The sequence below is a fragment of the Lacerta agilis genome, chromosome 11 (assembly GCF_009819535.1).
Source record: "Lacerta agilis isolate rLacAgi1 chromosome 11, rLacAgi1.pri, whole genome shotgun sequence".
Lineage (NCBI taxonomy): Eukaryota > Metazoa > Chordata > Lepidosauria > Squamata > Lacertidae > Lacerta > Lacerta agilis.
The window spans coordinates 3,967,286-3,984,844 of record NC_046322.1 but is presented as its reverse complement, the minus strand read 5'-3'; the positions used below and the strand labels follow the sequence as shown (position 1 = coordinate 3,984,844).

The 17,559-nt window shown below is 48.1% G+C and overlaps 1 protein-coding gene across 10 annotated transcripts in view; it reads left to right on the top strand.

Annotated features, from left to right (window-relative positions):
* Window positions 1–17,559, top strand: part of CELF4 (CUGBP Elav-like family member 4) — a 772,591-nt gene that overhangs the window by 700,265 nt on the left and 54,767 nt on the right. For 9 of the 10 annotated variants that reach the window (XR_004427551.1, XM_033164061.1, XM_033164056.1 and 6 more), the window contains exons 6-8: window positions 374–517; window positions 11,895–12,042; window positions 13,184–13,333. Coding sequence is in view for 9 of the 10 variants with exons in the window: in XM_033164061.1 (XP_033019952.1) it covers window positions 374–517; window positions 11,895–12,042; window positions 13,184–13,333 (442 nt within the window). In the remaining variant the exon portion in view is untranslated. The remainder of the gene's footprint in view (window positions 1–373; window positions 518–11,894; window positions 12,043–13,183; window positions 13,334–17,559) is intronic. The other variant, XM_033164057.1, reaches the window with a different exon arrangement.

The following is a 17,559-nucleotide window of genomic DNA, read 5'->3' as shown; positions in this document are numbered from 1 at the left end:
ATCCCACGCTCTGCGGAGGAGGAGGAGGAGGAGGCAGCACACCACTGGCTTCGCCGGCATTGGAGAATGCGGTGGTGCACATCCAACCCTGGGCGTGGGGTGGGGATTGGGTTCGAATCACATGCTGATGATTTAAAGTTGGTATACATACACACACACAACCCCGAAAAGGAGGGAAGGGTGCAGAGAATCGCCATTGCTGGAAGGCCTTCTTTGAACCAGGCCCAAGGGAAGCCCCACGTGGATCGCATTGCAGTCGTCCAGCCTCTAGGTTAAGAGCACCTGGACTGCCGTGATTTCCAACAGGCACAGCGGAGCTCAGGAAGGGGAGATGTCTGCCCACCTTCTTGACGTTTTGTCTTCCTTCCTGCAGGGGGCCTCGTCGAGCCTGGTGGTCAAGTTTGCGGACACAGACAAGGAGCGCACGATGAGGCGCATGCAGCAAATGGCCGGGCAGATGGGCATGTTCAACCCCATGGCGATACAGTTTGGAGCCTACGGCGCCTACGCCCAGGCAGTAAGTGTAGACACAGCTCGTGTGTGTGTGTGTGTGTATGTGTGTCCATCAATTGCATTTGTGCAGGAAGGAAAGTCATAGTTCATCATTACAGGCATTTGCAGGGCAAGAAAGCACTCTTTGAGCTGCATCAAGTCTCACAAATGTGCAGGTGCTAGTGCTGGGCTTCAAACACTTATCCCGGTCTCTTTTTATCCCGGGTGCAGTGGTTTGAGTGTTGGTCTAGGACCTGGAAGACCGGGTTTCCCGTCCCCACTCAGCCATGTAGCTCACTGGGCAATACTGGGCCCGTCGTTGCCTCTTGGCCTCACCTACCGGTAATTGGCACGCAAGGGGGAAGAGACTGGGAGGGAAGAGGAAAAAAGCAAACCCAGGCACTGATTGTTAAAATGGTCTTTCTTATAATGGGCAACTGGCGTAGAAACAGCTCAGGGTGCAGGAGGTGCCTAACAGAGCTGGTGCTTCAGCAGAGTTCATAGAATCATAGTAATGTGGGGACCCCAAGGGCCATCTAGTCCAACCCTCTGCAATGCGGGAATGTTGATGGAATGAGACCTGTTTCCCACCTCTCCCACTGAGGGAGTTTGATGGACTGGAGCTCCTTTTCTCAAGCAGGTGCACACAATTTATTGTCCCATTTGCCCTCACAACCCTGAGAGGAGAGAGAGAGAGAGAAAGAGAGAGAGAGAGATGATGATGATGATGATGATGATGATGATGATGATTGGCCCCAATGTCGCCCAATGAGCTTCCTGGCTGCGTGGGGATTTGGACCTTGGCCTCCTCATCTGATGCTCTAACCACTACACTACACTACACTACACTGCCTCTTTACCCACCCGGCTACGTGCAAAGGCCAAGATTCCTTGGCATTTTTCAGCTGCTCCCTTCACCGTTCCTTTTCTACTAAGCATCAGGTCGACAGCGGGAGATCACATGCAATCTCTCTCTCTCCCTCTCTCTCTCTCTCTCTCTCTCTCTCTCTCTCTGTCTCTCTCTCTCACACACACACACTGAGCGGGTGGCCCTGACCACCCCGGGGAGACTCGGAGTTGTCTAAGTGACAGGATCACGTCCCGGTGCCCGGTGTCAACGGGCCACAGTCCTGCCGGGAGCCTGTTCCTCACTCAGACCAGTTATCTGTGTCATTTACTATCTGTCTCCATCACCACATCATGCACAAAGAAAAGGGATGGCGTGATACAGTCTTGTGCTGTCCCGGAGGCCTTGCTTAATCCACGTAGGACCACTGCCTTCAAGATACTTCAAGGGTGATTGGCACCTCCAAAATATGAGGGACACAGAGAGAGAGAGAGAGAGAGAGAGAGAGAGAGAGAGAGAGAGAGGAATCTACACTGCACTATTTACAAGAAACTTGAGAAAGAACCCTGGGAGATTTTTATTTCTGAAGCCACCCAGATGACTCATTCAGCCAAGATAATGATGATGATGATGATAATAATAATAATAATAAGCCGTCCATCTGACTGGGCAGCAGGACTTTTTAATCCGTGTCTACAACACAATAAGAACGTATCTGAAAACTATGTGACGCCAGAAATCATGGCAGCTAGTTTTGCTAGTTTATTATATTTGAAAACACCAAGAGCAGTTACCCCCCCGTCCAACTTTTCGGGGTGTGGGGATGTGTTGTCATTTAAGCCTTGGGTCAGAGTTGGACCCTTATGCTGTGCAGGGGGTTGGGTGCAGGATGACCCACGGGGTCCAAGAGAAGATACCTTAGGCCACATCCACATTTATGCGCTCTGATTCCAGTCATGGCTTCCACCAAAGATTCCTGGGAACTGTAGCTCATTCAAGGTGCTGAGAGTGGTTCGGAGACTCCTAGTCCCCTCGCAGAGCTGCAGTTCCGAGAGTGGTTGCACAATACTTGCTCACAGGAAACTGGGAATAGTAATGCTGAGAGAGGGATAGGGGTCTCTTTGCAATTCCAAGTACCCTTCTTGGGGGAGGGGGAGCCGTGACCGTTTAAAGTGATAACTATTTATTTAATATTTATTTCATTCATTTACACGCCGCTTGATCGTAAAGACAAACCACGAAGCGTTTACAAAAAGCCAAAAGGAGAAAATCAAGTACAGTAAAACGAACTACAGTACTTTTAAAACATAAGTTAAAATACCGAAACAGATTAAAATATACATCAACCTTCTAAGCATCTGAGTAGGTTTGCCTAAACCAGAACGTTTTCAGCAGGCGCTGAACAGGTGCTCTGAAGCATAGCTGTCAACCTTTTCCCCTCCCCCCCCTTTTTTCCAATGCTATAATATGGGAATTTCCCGCAAAAAAAGGGAAGGTTGACAGGTATGCTCTGAAGACGCCTGCTTGATATCAATAGGACACCTTCCTCCCCTCTGGGCTACAACACTTCAACAGGAAGGTTCAACAACTGGGGCTATCAGTGGAATTCCTGCGCACAATGTCCTTACTATCTGCCAAGGCCACAATAAAAACTAGGTTGTGGGACACCAAGCGCCAAGAACTCATAGAGGCAGCAGGCAAAACACGTTCCCCTCTTTATTTTCATCTTCCGTGGGCACACGAAACAAATTGTAATTATCTTGATTTTCTACTGAACCCCCCCAGAAAGAAGGGCTTTTTCGTTGGCAAGGTTCAATGCAAATCCATCGAACCTCCTATGGGGAAGGATCTCAGGCAGGGTGGAGGGTGAGAGGATTTGTCCATGCGATGACCACCAGGTGGAAAGCCTTGTTCATATGGTTTTTCACTGCAAACTTTACGACGATCTCCGCCAGCAATTCCTGTATCCCTAGAAGGAGACCAGAGCGGGAAGTCTTACGTTTCCTACTAACGGGGACTGACCAGGAGCTTACCAAATTGGTAGATCAATGCCTACATTTGCTCTTTTCTCGTCGTAATATTCTGCAGTCATCTGAGTTATCAGGAGTCCCAGAGATGTGATCGTGGATAGCGGAGTCTTGTCTCTTTTCTCTTCTAACATAGTCTGTGCCACTGTGAAAGTATTAATCCGCTTCTGTTTTGAATGTTTGTTTGTTTGTTTGTTTGATGCCAATAAAAGGTTGATGGATGAATGGATATCAATAGGCAGGGAGTTCCAAAGTCTCAGTGCTGTCACACTAAACGATCTAGTTTTCGCAGGTATGAACCTGTACTAGTGCCAATTCCACAGACTGAAATGGAATGCAAGCTTGTTAAGGGCTTTATATACCCCACCTTTTCCGCCAAGTGAGCTTCAGGGCCGAGTGGGGACTCGAACCCTCGTCTCCCAGGTCCAAGTCCGGCACTCGAGCCACGACGCTGTCCTTGGTGCTGAAACAAAGAAATCTTTGGTCTGACCCAGCAGGAAACTTCTTGTCGTCTTAGGTCCCTAAAGAAAGGAGGAGACAGAATAAATAAATAAGGGGTCGACCTTCCCCACATCCCGGGCAGGAAGATATAAGGAAGCGACCCCCTCCCCCTCCATACTTATTGTAATGGCCTCGTGTCAAATCAAGACACGCTGCAGAGGTTTTACAGGAGAAAGCCATGACCCTTACAGGAATCGGCTCACCTGCCATAAATCTTCCCAGAGATACATCTCAAGGGCCAGATCTCTCGTTTATAATTCTTCTGCAGCTCCCAGGGTTATAGGACTTCCCCTCCCGAGGTGTTCAAGGCACTCCAATTCTCTTCTGCGTCTGGCTTCCCTGTCCGGCGATCCGCCGCACACAGTAAGCTGGAGCAAGTGCAGCTGAGCAAACCTCAAGGCACGCTGCCAGGGCAAGACGAGGAGCTGGTGGCCATTGGAGGCCTCCTCCTGGGCCGCCTCTTCCATGAGGCAGAGGGAGGCAGCTGCCTCAGGCTAGAGACTGGGAAGACTTCGCCTCAAAGCAAGCGGGAGCCATTTCCCGCGTTTACAGGAGTCGTAGCCCACGGGCAGCGTTTCCAAAATACAGTAAGCCTACTGCGTGCGTTCACACCAGTGCTGCCCACTTTTGCTTCTGGCCCCGCCCACCACTGCCATGTGACTGTCCCCGGGATAGGTGAGGCTGCTGATCCCTTATTTTCAAATCCGAAACTCGACAGCTATGTTCCTTGGCACCCTCCAAAACTGTGTCTATCGCTATGGCTTATTTTCGGGGTACGGCTTATATTTCACAAATGCAAAAAAATAATAATCCTGCTATGGCTTATTTTATGACTATGTCTTGAAATAGGGGAAACACGGTAGATACAGATTGTTCACAGCTCTGTTACCTGGGATCCTTTCACTGGAGACATTAGGGGAATGAATCTGAGGCCTCCTCTGGAACGTGTCCAGAGGAGGGCAACCAAAATGGTCCAAGGCCTGGAAACGATGCCTTATGAGGAACGGCTTAGGGAGCTGTGTATGTTTAGCCTGGAGAAGAGAAGGTTAAGGGGTGATCTGATAGCCATGTTCAAATATATAAAAGGATGTCATATAGAGGAGGGAGAAAGGTTATTTTCTGCTGCTCCAGAAAAGCGGACACGGGGCAATGGATTCAAACTACAAGAAAGAAGATTCCACCTAAACATTAGGAAGAACTTCCTGACAGTAAGAGCTGTTCGACAGTGGAATTTGCTGCCAAGGAGTGTGGTGGAGTCTCCTTCTTTGGAGGTCTTTAAGCAGAGGCTTGACAGCCATCTGTCAGGCATGCTTTGAATGTGTTTCCTGCTTGGCAGGGGGTTGGACTGGATGGCCCTTGGGGTCTCTTCCAACTCTAGGATTCTAGGATTCTATGATTCTATAGCTGCCCCACCAGTGTGCCCCCATTAAACAACGGCCCCTTCCTGGTTCATACCCTTATTTGCCCTGGCATGTCAACAGTGCAAGCCTGCGTTGCTCTACTCAGAATTAAGTGCTGTTGGGTTCAATGTGACTTACTCCCAGGTAAGCGCACAGGGGAGTGAGCGCAGGCCACGTTTCTTAAAGGCCAGCGCGGTTTCCCTTCCAGGCTCCTGTTCCGGGTGTACTTTACAAAATCCACCTGCTCACTTCCTAATCCAGAGAATAAATTCCACAGACACCAGATGAACGGGTGTGCTCCTTGAAACCGGGGGGGGGGGGGTGAATCTGCCATTGTGCAGCAATAGAAAAGGGCTTCTAATCACTCCATCAGTAATTACAAAGAAGAGTAAATCGCTAATTAAAATGTGAAAGTGTCTTACGCGGCATGCAGTAAGAAAGGGTAATTAACAATCAAACAGGAAGCTGCCACCTTGACACCCAGATGATGTGTGCTGAGATACAGGAAATCATAGCAAGGTCCAGCTTTTTTCTTTAGCACTTTTCCTTTCAAACAGATCTAAGGACATTTAAAAAAAACATTGAAGCCGCAAGTGTGGGGAATTCGTGGTTGTTGGGTGGGGGGGAGCGAGGGGCGGCTTATTCCCTGCCTGGCAACAGCAGCCAATTAAAAAGTTACAGGAAAGGGAGGCTCGAAGGTTGCAGCAGTGCCTGCTTGGCTTTGCTATCCCTGCATCCCGACACCCAGTGGAATTTAAAGAAAGGTGGAGAGATAAGCTCAAAGAAACTTTGCTGCCCCGGGTTCTCTCCCAATTTGATTTTGGGCAGAGAAGCAGCGCTTTCCAGGAAAGAATAATACTGTATTTTTCCATGCATAAGATGCCCCCTATTTTTGTGGACTCCAAATTAAGAAAACACCCCCTCAGCACTACCCTTGTATATGACGAGCTACAATTTTAAACCTAATTTTTTGGTTAAAAAAAAAAACCCTAGTCTTATACACAGGAAAATACGGTAATTCCCACCTCCCCTTAAATTACACAAATGGCTTCATTGTTTGCAGTTGGGCCTCATTTTCCTGCTCTGCTGCTCCTTCAGTGACATATTTTTTTAAAAGGATTTTCCTTCTGGGAGTAACCATATAGGTGATCCCAGCCAATTGGGGATGCCGTGATGAGCAAGATATATGGCCAATCAGGGTTTCCTCCATATTGATATCATCAAGAGCAAATGAAGCAGATCCTAGAATCATGGGGTGGAAGGGACCTCAAGGTTCATCTAGTCCAACCCCCTGCAACGCAGGAATCACAGGTAAAGATTCCCTGACAGAAGGCCATTCAACCTCTGCTTTAAAGAAGTCCAATGAAGGAGAGTCCTTCTCCTTCCAAGGGAGTCTCTTCCACTCTTACCCTCAGACAGGGGCGTAGCAAGGTAAATTGGCACCCGGGGGCAAAAAAAAATTGCCACCCCCCCCCCGAGGCATAGGAAGGTCAGGTGCAGAAAATTTCTTGTCAACCCCCCCCATTGACACCCCACCCCACCCCGCAAAAATGGTTTTACGTTATTTCATATTTTCTTACAAAGGAGTAATAACAAGTAATAACAATAAAAAAAACTTATCCCACCCTCCCCAGCCGAAGTCGGGCTCAGGGTGGCTAACATTAGATACATAACATTGGTGTAAAATCAAACAATAATTAAATTACCTCCTAAAAACATCTCAAAATCAAATTAAAGTCTAATTAGATGGCTTTCCACAGGGTTAGGGTTGGGAACAGTAAAGTGTTCTTTGAACTGAAATTTCAGCCTTCACGACACAGCCAAGTAAACAGCTATTTTGGTGGAGGAGGGTCAAGATATTAACCGATATGCATGAAATTTCATATATAGCTATATAATCCATAGTATAGTAAGATAAGACCTTTGGAGCAGGGATTTAAAAAAAAAATTCAAAAAAAAATAGTTCCTTGATAGTTTGTCACCCCCTCCATTATGGAACCCGGGGCGGCCTGCCCCTCCCGCCCCCCTTTGCTACGCCCCTGCCCTCAGAAAGTTCTTCCTTGCCTTCCTTGTAATTTGAATGCATTGGTTCAGGATCTACCCTCTGGAGCGGCAGAAAACAAGCTTGCTCCATCTTCCCTGGGACAGCCCTTCAGATATTTGAAGATAGCTATGTTAACTCTCAGTCTTCTCTTCGACAAGCTAAGCATACCCAACTCCCTCGTTGATAATAGGAAGCACTTTTAATCTGATTGGACATGATGCCAGAAAAAGAAAAAAGTCCTCATCCCAAATTACTGTGTTTTTCAACACTGCCCAAGACGTCTGTTAAAAGCACCTATCATCGCAGCTAAGCGCTGTTTGGTTAAAGTAATTGGGCAAGAAGAAATCCTAGTCCATTAATCAGATGCATTTTGGCCAAATAATTTATTAATGAATTGTTTAAATCAGCATACATTTCCATATCTTCAGATTTCTTAATAGTCCACAGATGTTCACATTCCAAAAGCAAATAATGGATTCCATATTCTGGAAGGACGGGAAACTCAAAAAATACAGGAAAGCCCAGAAGAACAGCACTTTTTTTACTGGTAAAAATTGTGTGAGATTAGGGCAGACTTGGAAACCAGAACCCTGTCATAATTTTGTAAATGTTGCTTTTGAGTCTCCATACAAACTTTGCAACTGATTCAGTTACATGACTTGTTGGAGCCCTGCCCAGAAAGACCATGTTGTTGGCACTCCTGTCTTCCACTGCCTCCCGCAGTTTGGTCAGACTCATGTTGGTAGCTTCAAGAACGTTGTCCAACCATCTCGTCCTCTGTCGTCCCCTTCTCCTTGTGCCCAACATCAGGGTCTTTTCCAGGGAGTCTTCTCTTCTCATGAGGTGGCCAGTCTTGGAGCCTCAGCTTCAGGATCTGTCCTTCCAGGGAGCACTCAGGGCTGATTTCCTTCAGAATGGATAGGTTTGATCTTCTTGCAGTCCATGGGACTCTCAAGAGCCCATACCTCACCATAAAATCCTACCTGATCATGGAGTGATTGAGGGACAAATAAGCCAAGTTCTTCCTCCCAAAATTGATTCATGTACTACAATTTCACCCAGTGTGGCGTCAGGGTGTTGAACTGGGAGACTTGTCCAAAAAGTTCATTGGGTGACCTTGGGCCAGTCACTTTTTCTCAGCCCAACCTACCTCACAGGGTTGTTGCAGGGATTAAATGAGGAGGGGGAGAACCACGCACACCACCTCCTAGTGTTGCCATATTTTGAAGAGCCAGCAAGAGGACCCTATGATGACTTTCATTTGAAATACCCCTACTATATGTAGGCTACAGAAGCTGTGATATATTTCAGAGGGGGGCAGGAGAAGAGAAGGGGGAAGCGAGTCTTCAACCACCAGTTATGTCTATGTTTCATCCAGAAAGTATTTTAACAAATTTAAATATCCACCCGGGCAGAAAATTTTACCCCTGAAAAGGAGGACATGTCCTGGAAAAAGAGGACACATGGCAAACCAGCTTGAGCTCCTTGGAGATGTAAATGCAATGAATAAGTAATAAATCAATAACTCTTACCCCAGGGACAGGGAACCTGCAGCCCTCTGGATTTTGCTTGGCTCCACCTCCCATCATCCCTGACCATTGGCCATGCTGGCTGGGGCTGATGGGAGCTGGAGTCCAATGACATGAAATATTCCTTCCAAAATCAGGTTCTGCAAAATAGCTGAGGGGACCACATTGAAGCAAATAGGTATAAAGGCTTTCCTACATTTTACGATTTACATTTCGCCGCCCTGGGATCTTTGGATAAAGGGTGGTATATAAATTGAATAAATGATGATGATATTATTTTAGCATAAATAACGAGCTCAATGGATTAGTTGCAATTTATTTATTTATTTATTTATTTATTTATTTATTTATATATTAAAAAGCAGACTTCCTGTTGTTTTCAGAAGTCCTTTCGCCCCCTTTGTGGGCGGGAGATTTTGCGGGTGGACCCCAGGCCTCCCTGGTAAACTGGCCTGTTGCTGGCCAGACCGTATTCCTGCTGTCAATAGGGCCAATGGCGGCAGGAGGGAGTGGGCATTCCGCTGGCCTCTGGTCCAACCGACCAATTGCGGCACTTGGCACCGCGGCCAGGGGAAGTTTAAACGCCCGGCCAGCATGGCCTTTCAGCCTCTCCTTCACTCCCATCACAGCAGACATGGGCTTTAAAAGACCTTCCCTATTCTGTTTTGAGCCTCTTTCCACATAGTACTGATCACCTGCAGTTTTTAGAAGTACTTGTGTTCAAAAATATTTATCAGGACCAGTGTGTTTGTGTTTGTGTTTGTGTTTGTGTTTGTGTGTGTAGTCAATCAACATGTTTTATACAGTCGTACCTTGGAAGTCGAACAGAATCCATTCCAGAAGTCGGTTCGACTTCCAAAACATTCGGAAACCAAAGCGCGGTTTCTGCTTGGCTACAGGAAGCTCCTGCAGCCAATCGGAAGCCCCGTCGGACATTCGGCTTCCAAAAAAGTTTGAAAGCCAGAACACTCACTCCTGGTTTTCGATCATTCGGGAGCTGAAACGTTCAGCGACTAAGCCTTTCGAGATCCAAGGTACGACTGTACTTGATAAAACAAAGCACCCTGGATTAATATGGGAGGATTGCAAAACTGCAAAATAATTAAAAATAGTAATAGTAATAATAATAAAAAAAACATAAGAAGAATGAAAGTACTTCTTCGCGAAGCACGGAGTTAAACAGTGGAACAGCCAGTGAAGCTGAATATTTAAAGATTCACAACAGATAAAAGAAATACTCTTCATGCAGTGCATCGTTAAACTGTGGAACCCCCTTCCCCAGGAGACAGTGATGGCTACCAACTTAGATGATTTTAAAAGTGGATTAGACAATTCATGGAGGAGAGGGCTATCGATGGCTATGCTCTGCTTCCATGGCTGGAAGCAGCAATGCTTCTGAATACCAGTTGTTGGGAGCCACAGGAGAGGAAAGGACGCTTGCGCCCGAATCCTGCTTGCGGGTTTCCCAGAAGAGGCATCTGGTTGGCCGCTGTGAGAAGCGGATGCTGGACTAGATGGGCCACTGGCCTGATCCAGCAGTCTCTTCTTCTGCTCTTAACTAATCGGCAGAAGCCCTGCTGAAGAGCTTCCGATTGCGCAATGGGGCTTCCCCCATCTTCTCACCCTGGTCTCCCCACATGCCCCCCCCCCCAAAAAAAATTGGCTTGGTGGGAAGGGTTGGGAGAATCTGTGGAACAGCATGAAAAGGAAAGAGAAGGAGGATTGTTCCATGTGGCAAACTGAAATACTTGCCCTGATTGCACCATCACTTTAATAATAATAATAATAATAATAATAATAATTTTTATTTATACCCCACCCTCCCCAGCCAAAACCGGGCTCAAAGCGGCTAACATCAAGTGTATAACACATTAACATAAAATCAGGCAGTCAATTAAAATACATCCTGGGCAACTCCTAACAATAATTTAAAAAATTCATCCGAGTGCTTAATTTATTAAATATCGCAGTCATACTTAATAATCTGATTCTAGATTAGTTCAGGCCGACTTCCCCTATTTGTTTCTGACACGGGGTCAAGCCATCACATCCCCTCTGCTTCCAACATCCAAGCTCAGGGTGTTGATCCTTACACAGTCAGAACGATGGCACTCATGAACAAGAGGCAGGTGTCAGCAGATTTGTGGGGGACCCCAAGATTTTCAGAAGCACCAAAAGAAAGGGGGGACTTAGGGGAGAGGGGGAATCCCAAGAAGAACCCAGCATGCTCAGTGGCTACAGAACGCTGATAGTCTCTTGACGGGAAATGGAAGATCAGGATGAGGAGGAATGGAAGGGTATGCCTTGGGAAAGGGCATGGCTGGCTGCCACCTGGAGCAGGAGCAGTTCAACACTGCAGCATTTTGTTGCAGCCCCACCCCCCACCCCCCGTTGCCATAAGGGAGCATGTATTATGAAGGCACTACACTGGCCAAAGGGTGAGATGAAATAGCCTTCCAGAGTAGATAAATTCCAGGAGCCACCACATGGGGGAACAGTCAGAAGGAGCATCATCGATTAGACGAAACAGAGATAAAAGCTGCGAGGAGCTGTTCTTCTGCTACTTCATAGAATCATAGAATGATAGGAGTTGGAAGAGACCCCAAGGGCCATCCAGTCCAACCCCCTGCCAAGCAGGAAACACCATCCAAGCATTCCTGACAGATGGCTGTCAAGCCTCCGCTTAAAGATCTCCAAAGAAGGAGACTCCACCACACTCCTTGGTAGCAAATTCCACTGCCGAACAGCTCTTACTTCTTACTTCCACCACTCAAAACCTCTCACTCCCTTCTGAATCCCAAGCAAGCTTTGTCGATGTGCAAATTCGCTTCAGTGAAAAGTAACCAGCGAATGGGGCACACAAATGCTGAATAATTACAACCAGCTAGAAAGTCTTTATGGGTTCAAACTGCTCTGTTGGGAAAGTGTGGGTATCCTCGAGTCCCTCCGAAGCCCTGGAAATGCACGGCTGTGACATCATCGGCGGCCGCCTCCGCCCCGGGGCTGCCCCGCCAGTGAATGCGTGATATTTTTTCCCGGTTCTCTTTGTTCCAGCTGATGCAGCAGCAGGCCGCCATTATGGCATCCGTGGCGCAAGGCGGCTACCTAAACCCCATGGCGGCCTTTGCAGCAGCTCAGATGCAGCAGATGGCAGCGCTAAACATGAACGGCCTGGCCGCCGCACCCATGACGCCCACCTCAGGTGAGGATCCCACCGCTCCTAGCAGGGAGGGGGCAGCTGTCTGGGCCAGGGAGGGGATTAATGCCTCCTTGCGAGATGGGGCGGTCCCTGCCTGCTTGAAGAAGGCAGTGGTAAAACCCTCCATGGATTCAGAAAATCTAAATAATTACTGCCCAGTTGCCAATCTCTCCTTCCTAGGTGAGGTTCTTGAGCGGGCAGTGGGGGGGGGGTGTTTGTGGGAGGGGTTATTGGTTTGCTTTTGTTTCTGTTTTATGTTCTCATTTTGTCTATTTGCGTGTCTAGACCTTTTAACCTCCCCCTAAATAAATTCAGACAATTTTGCTTTGTTTTCAGGCAGAATTTAAGCCACAACTTTATTGATTACATCAAGTGAGTGGTTGCATAGGCTCTGATCCGACTAGGTCCCTGCACCATTGCAGGTAGCGCTGACCCAGGGCAACAGCATAGGTCAGTCTAGGGTGAACACCTGGAACAGCGGAAAACCGGGGTCTTGCTAGTCCACCACCCAGATGTCCCCCTGGACTCAGGCACGGGAACAGCCCCTCTCAGGGTTGGCCAAACCATTGAGTCCCTGGATTCCTTTAACGGAATACCCTTCGCATAGGGATGGCGAGACCATTCCCCCATCCCTATCACCTGAACCAGAGCCTATCCGCGAACTTACAAGTTATGACGATTTGCTACGCGACAGGCGAAACCCAAATGGCACCAGCCAATCAGCCAAGTGGGGAAAATTCCTGCCTTGCCCCTGTCCCGACGACACACGACGGCATAGCAAGGTCAAGCAATAGCCCTAAATATAGGGAGAGGTGGGCGGGTGTTCCGATGCACTGGCCCAAAAGAGGAAGCTCAAAACACGTGCATATATAGGTCCCTTGATCCGTTTTGCTAGCGTCCCATTGGCCTGATTAAACCCAGCATCGAGGGACCTACCAATAAGGTGTTGTGGCTATCGAAATGTACCCACCCACAACACAGGGTTTGGTTTCCAGGTCACACTGCAACACGTGCCCTCTTTGAGGGAGGACCCGATTGCTGTCATGAACTGCCCTGTGATCTTCAGATGAAGGGCCGTATGCAAATAATACTAGCAACTGCAGGGCATCCCGCTTTCATGTTGTCTTCTCCACCCCTCCTCTAGGTGGCAGCACACCTCCAGGCATCACCGCAGCAGCCGTGCCTAGCATCCCATCTCCCATTGGGGTGAACGGTTTCACTGGCCTACCGCCACAGGCTAACGGGCAGCCTGCCGCAGAAGCCGTGTTTGCCAATGGCATCCACCCTTACCCAGGTAAGACCAACCAGCCTCAAGTCTTATATCCTCCCCAGGCAGGGGCGTAGCAAGGGGCGGGGGGCGGTCTGCCCCGTGTTCCATAATGGAGGGGGTGACAAATGGAGGGGGAATTTGTTTTTTAATGCCTGCTCCAAAGGTCTTATCTTACTATACTAGGGATTATATAGCTATATATGAAATTTCATGCATATCGGTTAATATCTTGACCCTCCTCCACCAAAATAGCTGTTCACTTGGCTGTTTTCCTGTCGTGAAGGCTGAAATTTCAGTTCAGAGAACACTTCCTGTTCCCAACCCTAACCCTGTGGAAAGCCATCTAATTAGACTTTAATTTGATTTTGAGATGTTTTTAGGAGGTAATTTATGATTTCATACCATTGTTGTGTATCTGATGTTAGCCACCTTGAGCCCGGCCATTTTTGCAGGGGGGGGGGAATCAATGGGGGGGTTGACAAGAAATTTTCCGCACCGGGTACCACCTGACCTTCCCATGCCGGGGGGGGGGGACAAAATTTTTTTGCCCCCGGGTACCAATTTACCTTGCTACGCCCCTGTCCCCAGGTCCATCATTGGCACTCAGTGCAGCCAGGCATTGGCCAGGGGTCCTAAGGATCAGAAGGAGTCACCCACTGGGCTGACCTGTCGCCTGCTCTCGGACTGCTGGACCCAGTTCCAATCCACAGAAGCTACTGTCAAGACCAGTGGTTCCCAAACATTTTGGAGCCCCACCCCCTTCGTTCCAAAAACTCATCCCCAGTGTCCCCCACCCTACCCTACAAAAAAAAAAAACATTATTCAGAAGAGCAGTTTGCATGGCCCACTAAGGGAGATATCACCACAATACAGTTCAAAATGGTAGATATTAACTGTACATTTGCTCACAATCCAGTTAAAACCAGACTGGTGACTGGGAACAGCCGCTGGGACCATATAACACTGGTCCTAAAGTGTCTACATTGGCTCCCTGTATGTTTCCGAGCACAATTCAAAGTGTTGGTGATGACCTTTAAAGCCCTAAATGAAGGTTACCAGACATCCCTGTTGCCCGGGGATAGTCCCTGGATTTACAAATCAGTCCCCTGACAAAATCCATCCCCTTCAACTGAAGTTGAAAAGTGTCCCCCGGATTCATTGAAAAAAAAATCTGGTAACCTTACCCTAAATGGCCTCAGCCCAGTATACCTGAAGGAGCATCTCCACCTAAATTGTTCAGCCCGGACACTGAGGTCCACCTGCGAGGACCTTCTGGTGGTTCCCTCACTGCAAGATGTGAAGTTAGAGGGAACTAGGTAGAGGGCCTTCTCGGTAGTGGCACCCACCCTGTGGAATGCCCTCCCGTCAGATGCCAAACAGATAAACAACAATTTGACTTTTAAAAGACATTTGAAGGCAGCCCTGTTCAGCAAAGTTTTTAATGGTTGGTGTTTCATTGTGTTTTTATATACGTTGGAAGTTGCCCAGAGTGGCTGGGGCAGTGGGGCAACCCAGTCAGGGTATAAATAATAAAATGATGATGATGATGGAATTGTTGTTGTTGTTCAGTCGTTCAGTCATGTCCGACTCTTCGTGATCCCATGGACCAGAGCATGCCAGGCACCCCTATCCTCCACTGCCTCCCGCAGTTTGGCCAAACTCATGCCAGTCGCTTCGAGAACACTGTCCAACCATCTCATCCTCTGTCATCCCCTTCTCCTTGTGCCCTCCATCTTTCCCAACCTCAGGGCCTTTTCTAGGGAGTCTTCTCTTCTCATGAGGTGGCCAAAGTACTGGAGCCTCAACTTCAGGATCTGCCCTTCCAGTGAGCACTTGGGGCTGATTTCTTTAAGGATGGATAAGTTTGATCTTTTTGCAGTCCATGGGACTCTCAAGAGTCTCCTCCAGCACCATAATTCAAAAGCATCAATTCTTCGGCAATCAGTCTTCTTGATGGTCCAGCTCTCACTTCCGTACATTACTACTGGGAAAACCATAGCTTTAACTATTCGGACCTTTGTCGGCAAGGTGATGTCTCTGCTTTTGAAGATGCTGTCTAGGTTTGTCATTGCTTTCCTCCCAAGAAGCAGGTGTCTTTTAATTTTGTGACTGCTGTCACCATCTGCAGTGATCATGGAGCCCAAGAAATAGGATGATGGAATAGGATGCCCCTATTTTCACTGGAGAAAGGTTGGAGCGTATGCCTGTTGGCTTGATCCAACAGTCTCTTTTTATATTCGTATGAGTGTTTGGGTGGCCACTGTGTGGATGCTGGACTAGATGGGCCACTGACCGGGTCTCCAGCTTCTTAGGTTCTTATGTTCTCCTTTGGCCTTCTCAGTGTTCAAAACCTTACTGACCTAAAAAGGCCCACACGGCTGGCCATTTAATGCAGCTCCTCTCCCCCAAACTAATGCCGGAACCCCTTGCGAAACCAGCCGAGCAAACCCCCCAAAATCCAAGGGTCGGTTGCCATTTTCTGCCGGCTCAGCGCTTTCTTCCGGTTATTGCCGTTATTGTTGTGTCTGAATGCCTAATTAATTACAACAGTAAACGCGCACTTCTTTAATCACTGCATCAGCTGTCCTAATCAATCTTCATAATAGGGGATCCGTAGTATGGCACCCATGAATTTTAATCTACATAAATTTCATAGGACCTTTCGCAAGCTTGTTGTACCAAATGATATAATTATGGATATAGATTAGGCTTGGGGAGAGTGATTTAAATTGGATTTAAGCAGAAGGTGAAGCGAGCCCTCCCACTCGCCCGCTTATTTATTTATTTTGATCCTGACCTTGCGGAGGTGGCTCTTAAGGCGAAGTGGCGGCAAACAGCCTCTCCCCACCACGATGGCTGCCTCTGCTGCTACTCAGCAGAGCGGGGTTGACTTGAATCTAGAAGGCCTGGCATCCGGCCAAGAGGTCTTATCCTGCTCACTGCTTTTGGGGGAATGGAAAAGCACTTATCAGCAAAGATAGACGTGCAGTTTATGAAGTCGGGAGCCATTTGAGGTATAGAGGCAACATTAATGCGATCTGCTCTGGGGTGTTAAGACTTAGAAGGGGAAAGGCCGCATTGCACCCGGGTGAAAGGAAGCTTCTTCAGTCCAAAGGCCACACTCCGTCATTGAGAACTTCCTGGAGGGAAAGTGGGTCGGTCAATGGATAGGACTTTTACTTTTTCACAAGAGGCTATATTCCAAGCCGTGCCTTTTTTACAAGAGGCAATATTCCAAGCCTATTGGGATGCGGGTGGCGCTGTGAGTTAAACCACAGAGCCTAGGGCTTGCTGATCAGAAGGTCGGCAGTTCGAATCCCCGCGGCGGGGTGAGCTCCCGTTGCTCGGTCCCTGCTCCTGCCCACCTAGCAGTTCGAAAGCACATCAAAGTGCAAGTAGTTAAATAGGTACCGCTCCGGCGGGAAAGTAAACGGCGTTTCCGTGCCAGAAGCAGCTTTGTCATGCTAGCCACATGACCCGGAAGCTGTATGCCTGCTCCCTTGGCCAGTAACGCGAGATGAGCGCCGCAACCCCAGAGTCGGACACAACTGGACCTAATGGTCAGGGGACACTTTACCTTTACCTTTATATTCCAAGCCTGCAAAAGTCTGAAGTTGTTATACCTCCCTGCCTCGCCCCACCCGCTAAATAAGCAAGATACGTTTGTTTGTTTGTTTGTTTGTTTGTTTGTTTGTTTGTTTTCTATCCCCCCAAGGCATTCAAGGCAGAGAGCCTTGCCTTCCCCTCCTCGTTTATCCTCACAACTACCCTGTGAAGAAGGCTAGGCTGAGAGACAGTGACTGGCCCAAGGTCACATCCAGTGAGCTTCATGACTGAATGGGGATTTGAACCCTTGGACTCTCAGGTCCCAGTCCATCACTCTAACCACTAGGCCATGCTGAACAAATTCATAGTTCAAGGATGCAGTCTAGTCAGGAAAACGCATGCAGGGAGCGGGCATGGGCTGATTGTTGCCTTGTGAGGGGTTTGGCCTCACAAGTGTTCTCAAAGTGTTCTTGAAGTGTTCTCGAAGCTACCAACATGAGTCTGACCAAACTGCGGGAGGCAGTGAAGGATAGGCGTGCCTGCCGTGCTCTGGTCCATGGGGTCACGAAGAGTCGGACACGACTGAACGACTGAACAACAACAACAAAATCTTCCTGTGGGCCAGATAAAGAGACCTGGGTCTCTAGAACCCACACCCTGGGTTCTAGAATCAGGTCCAGAAAACTCACGATATAAATATCTAG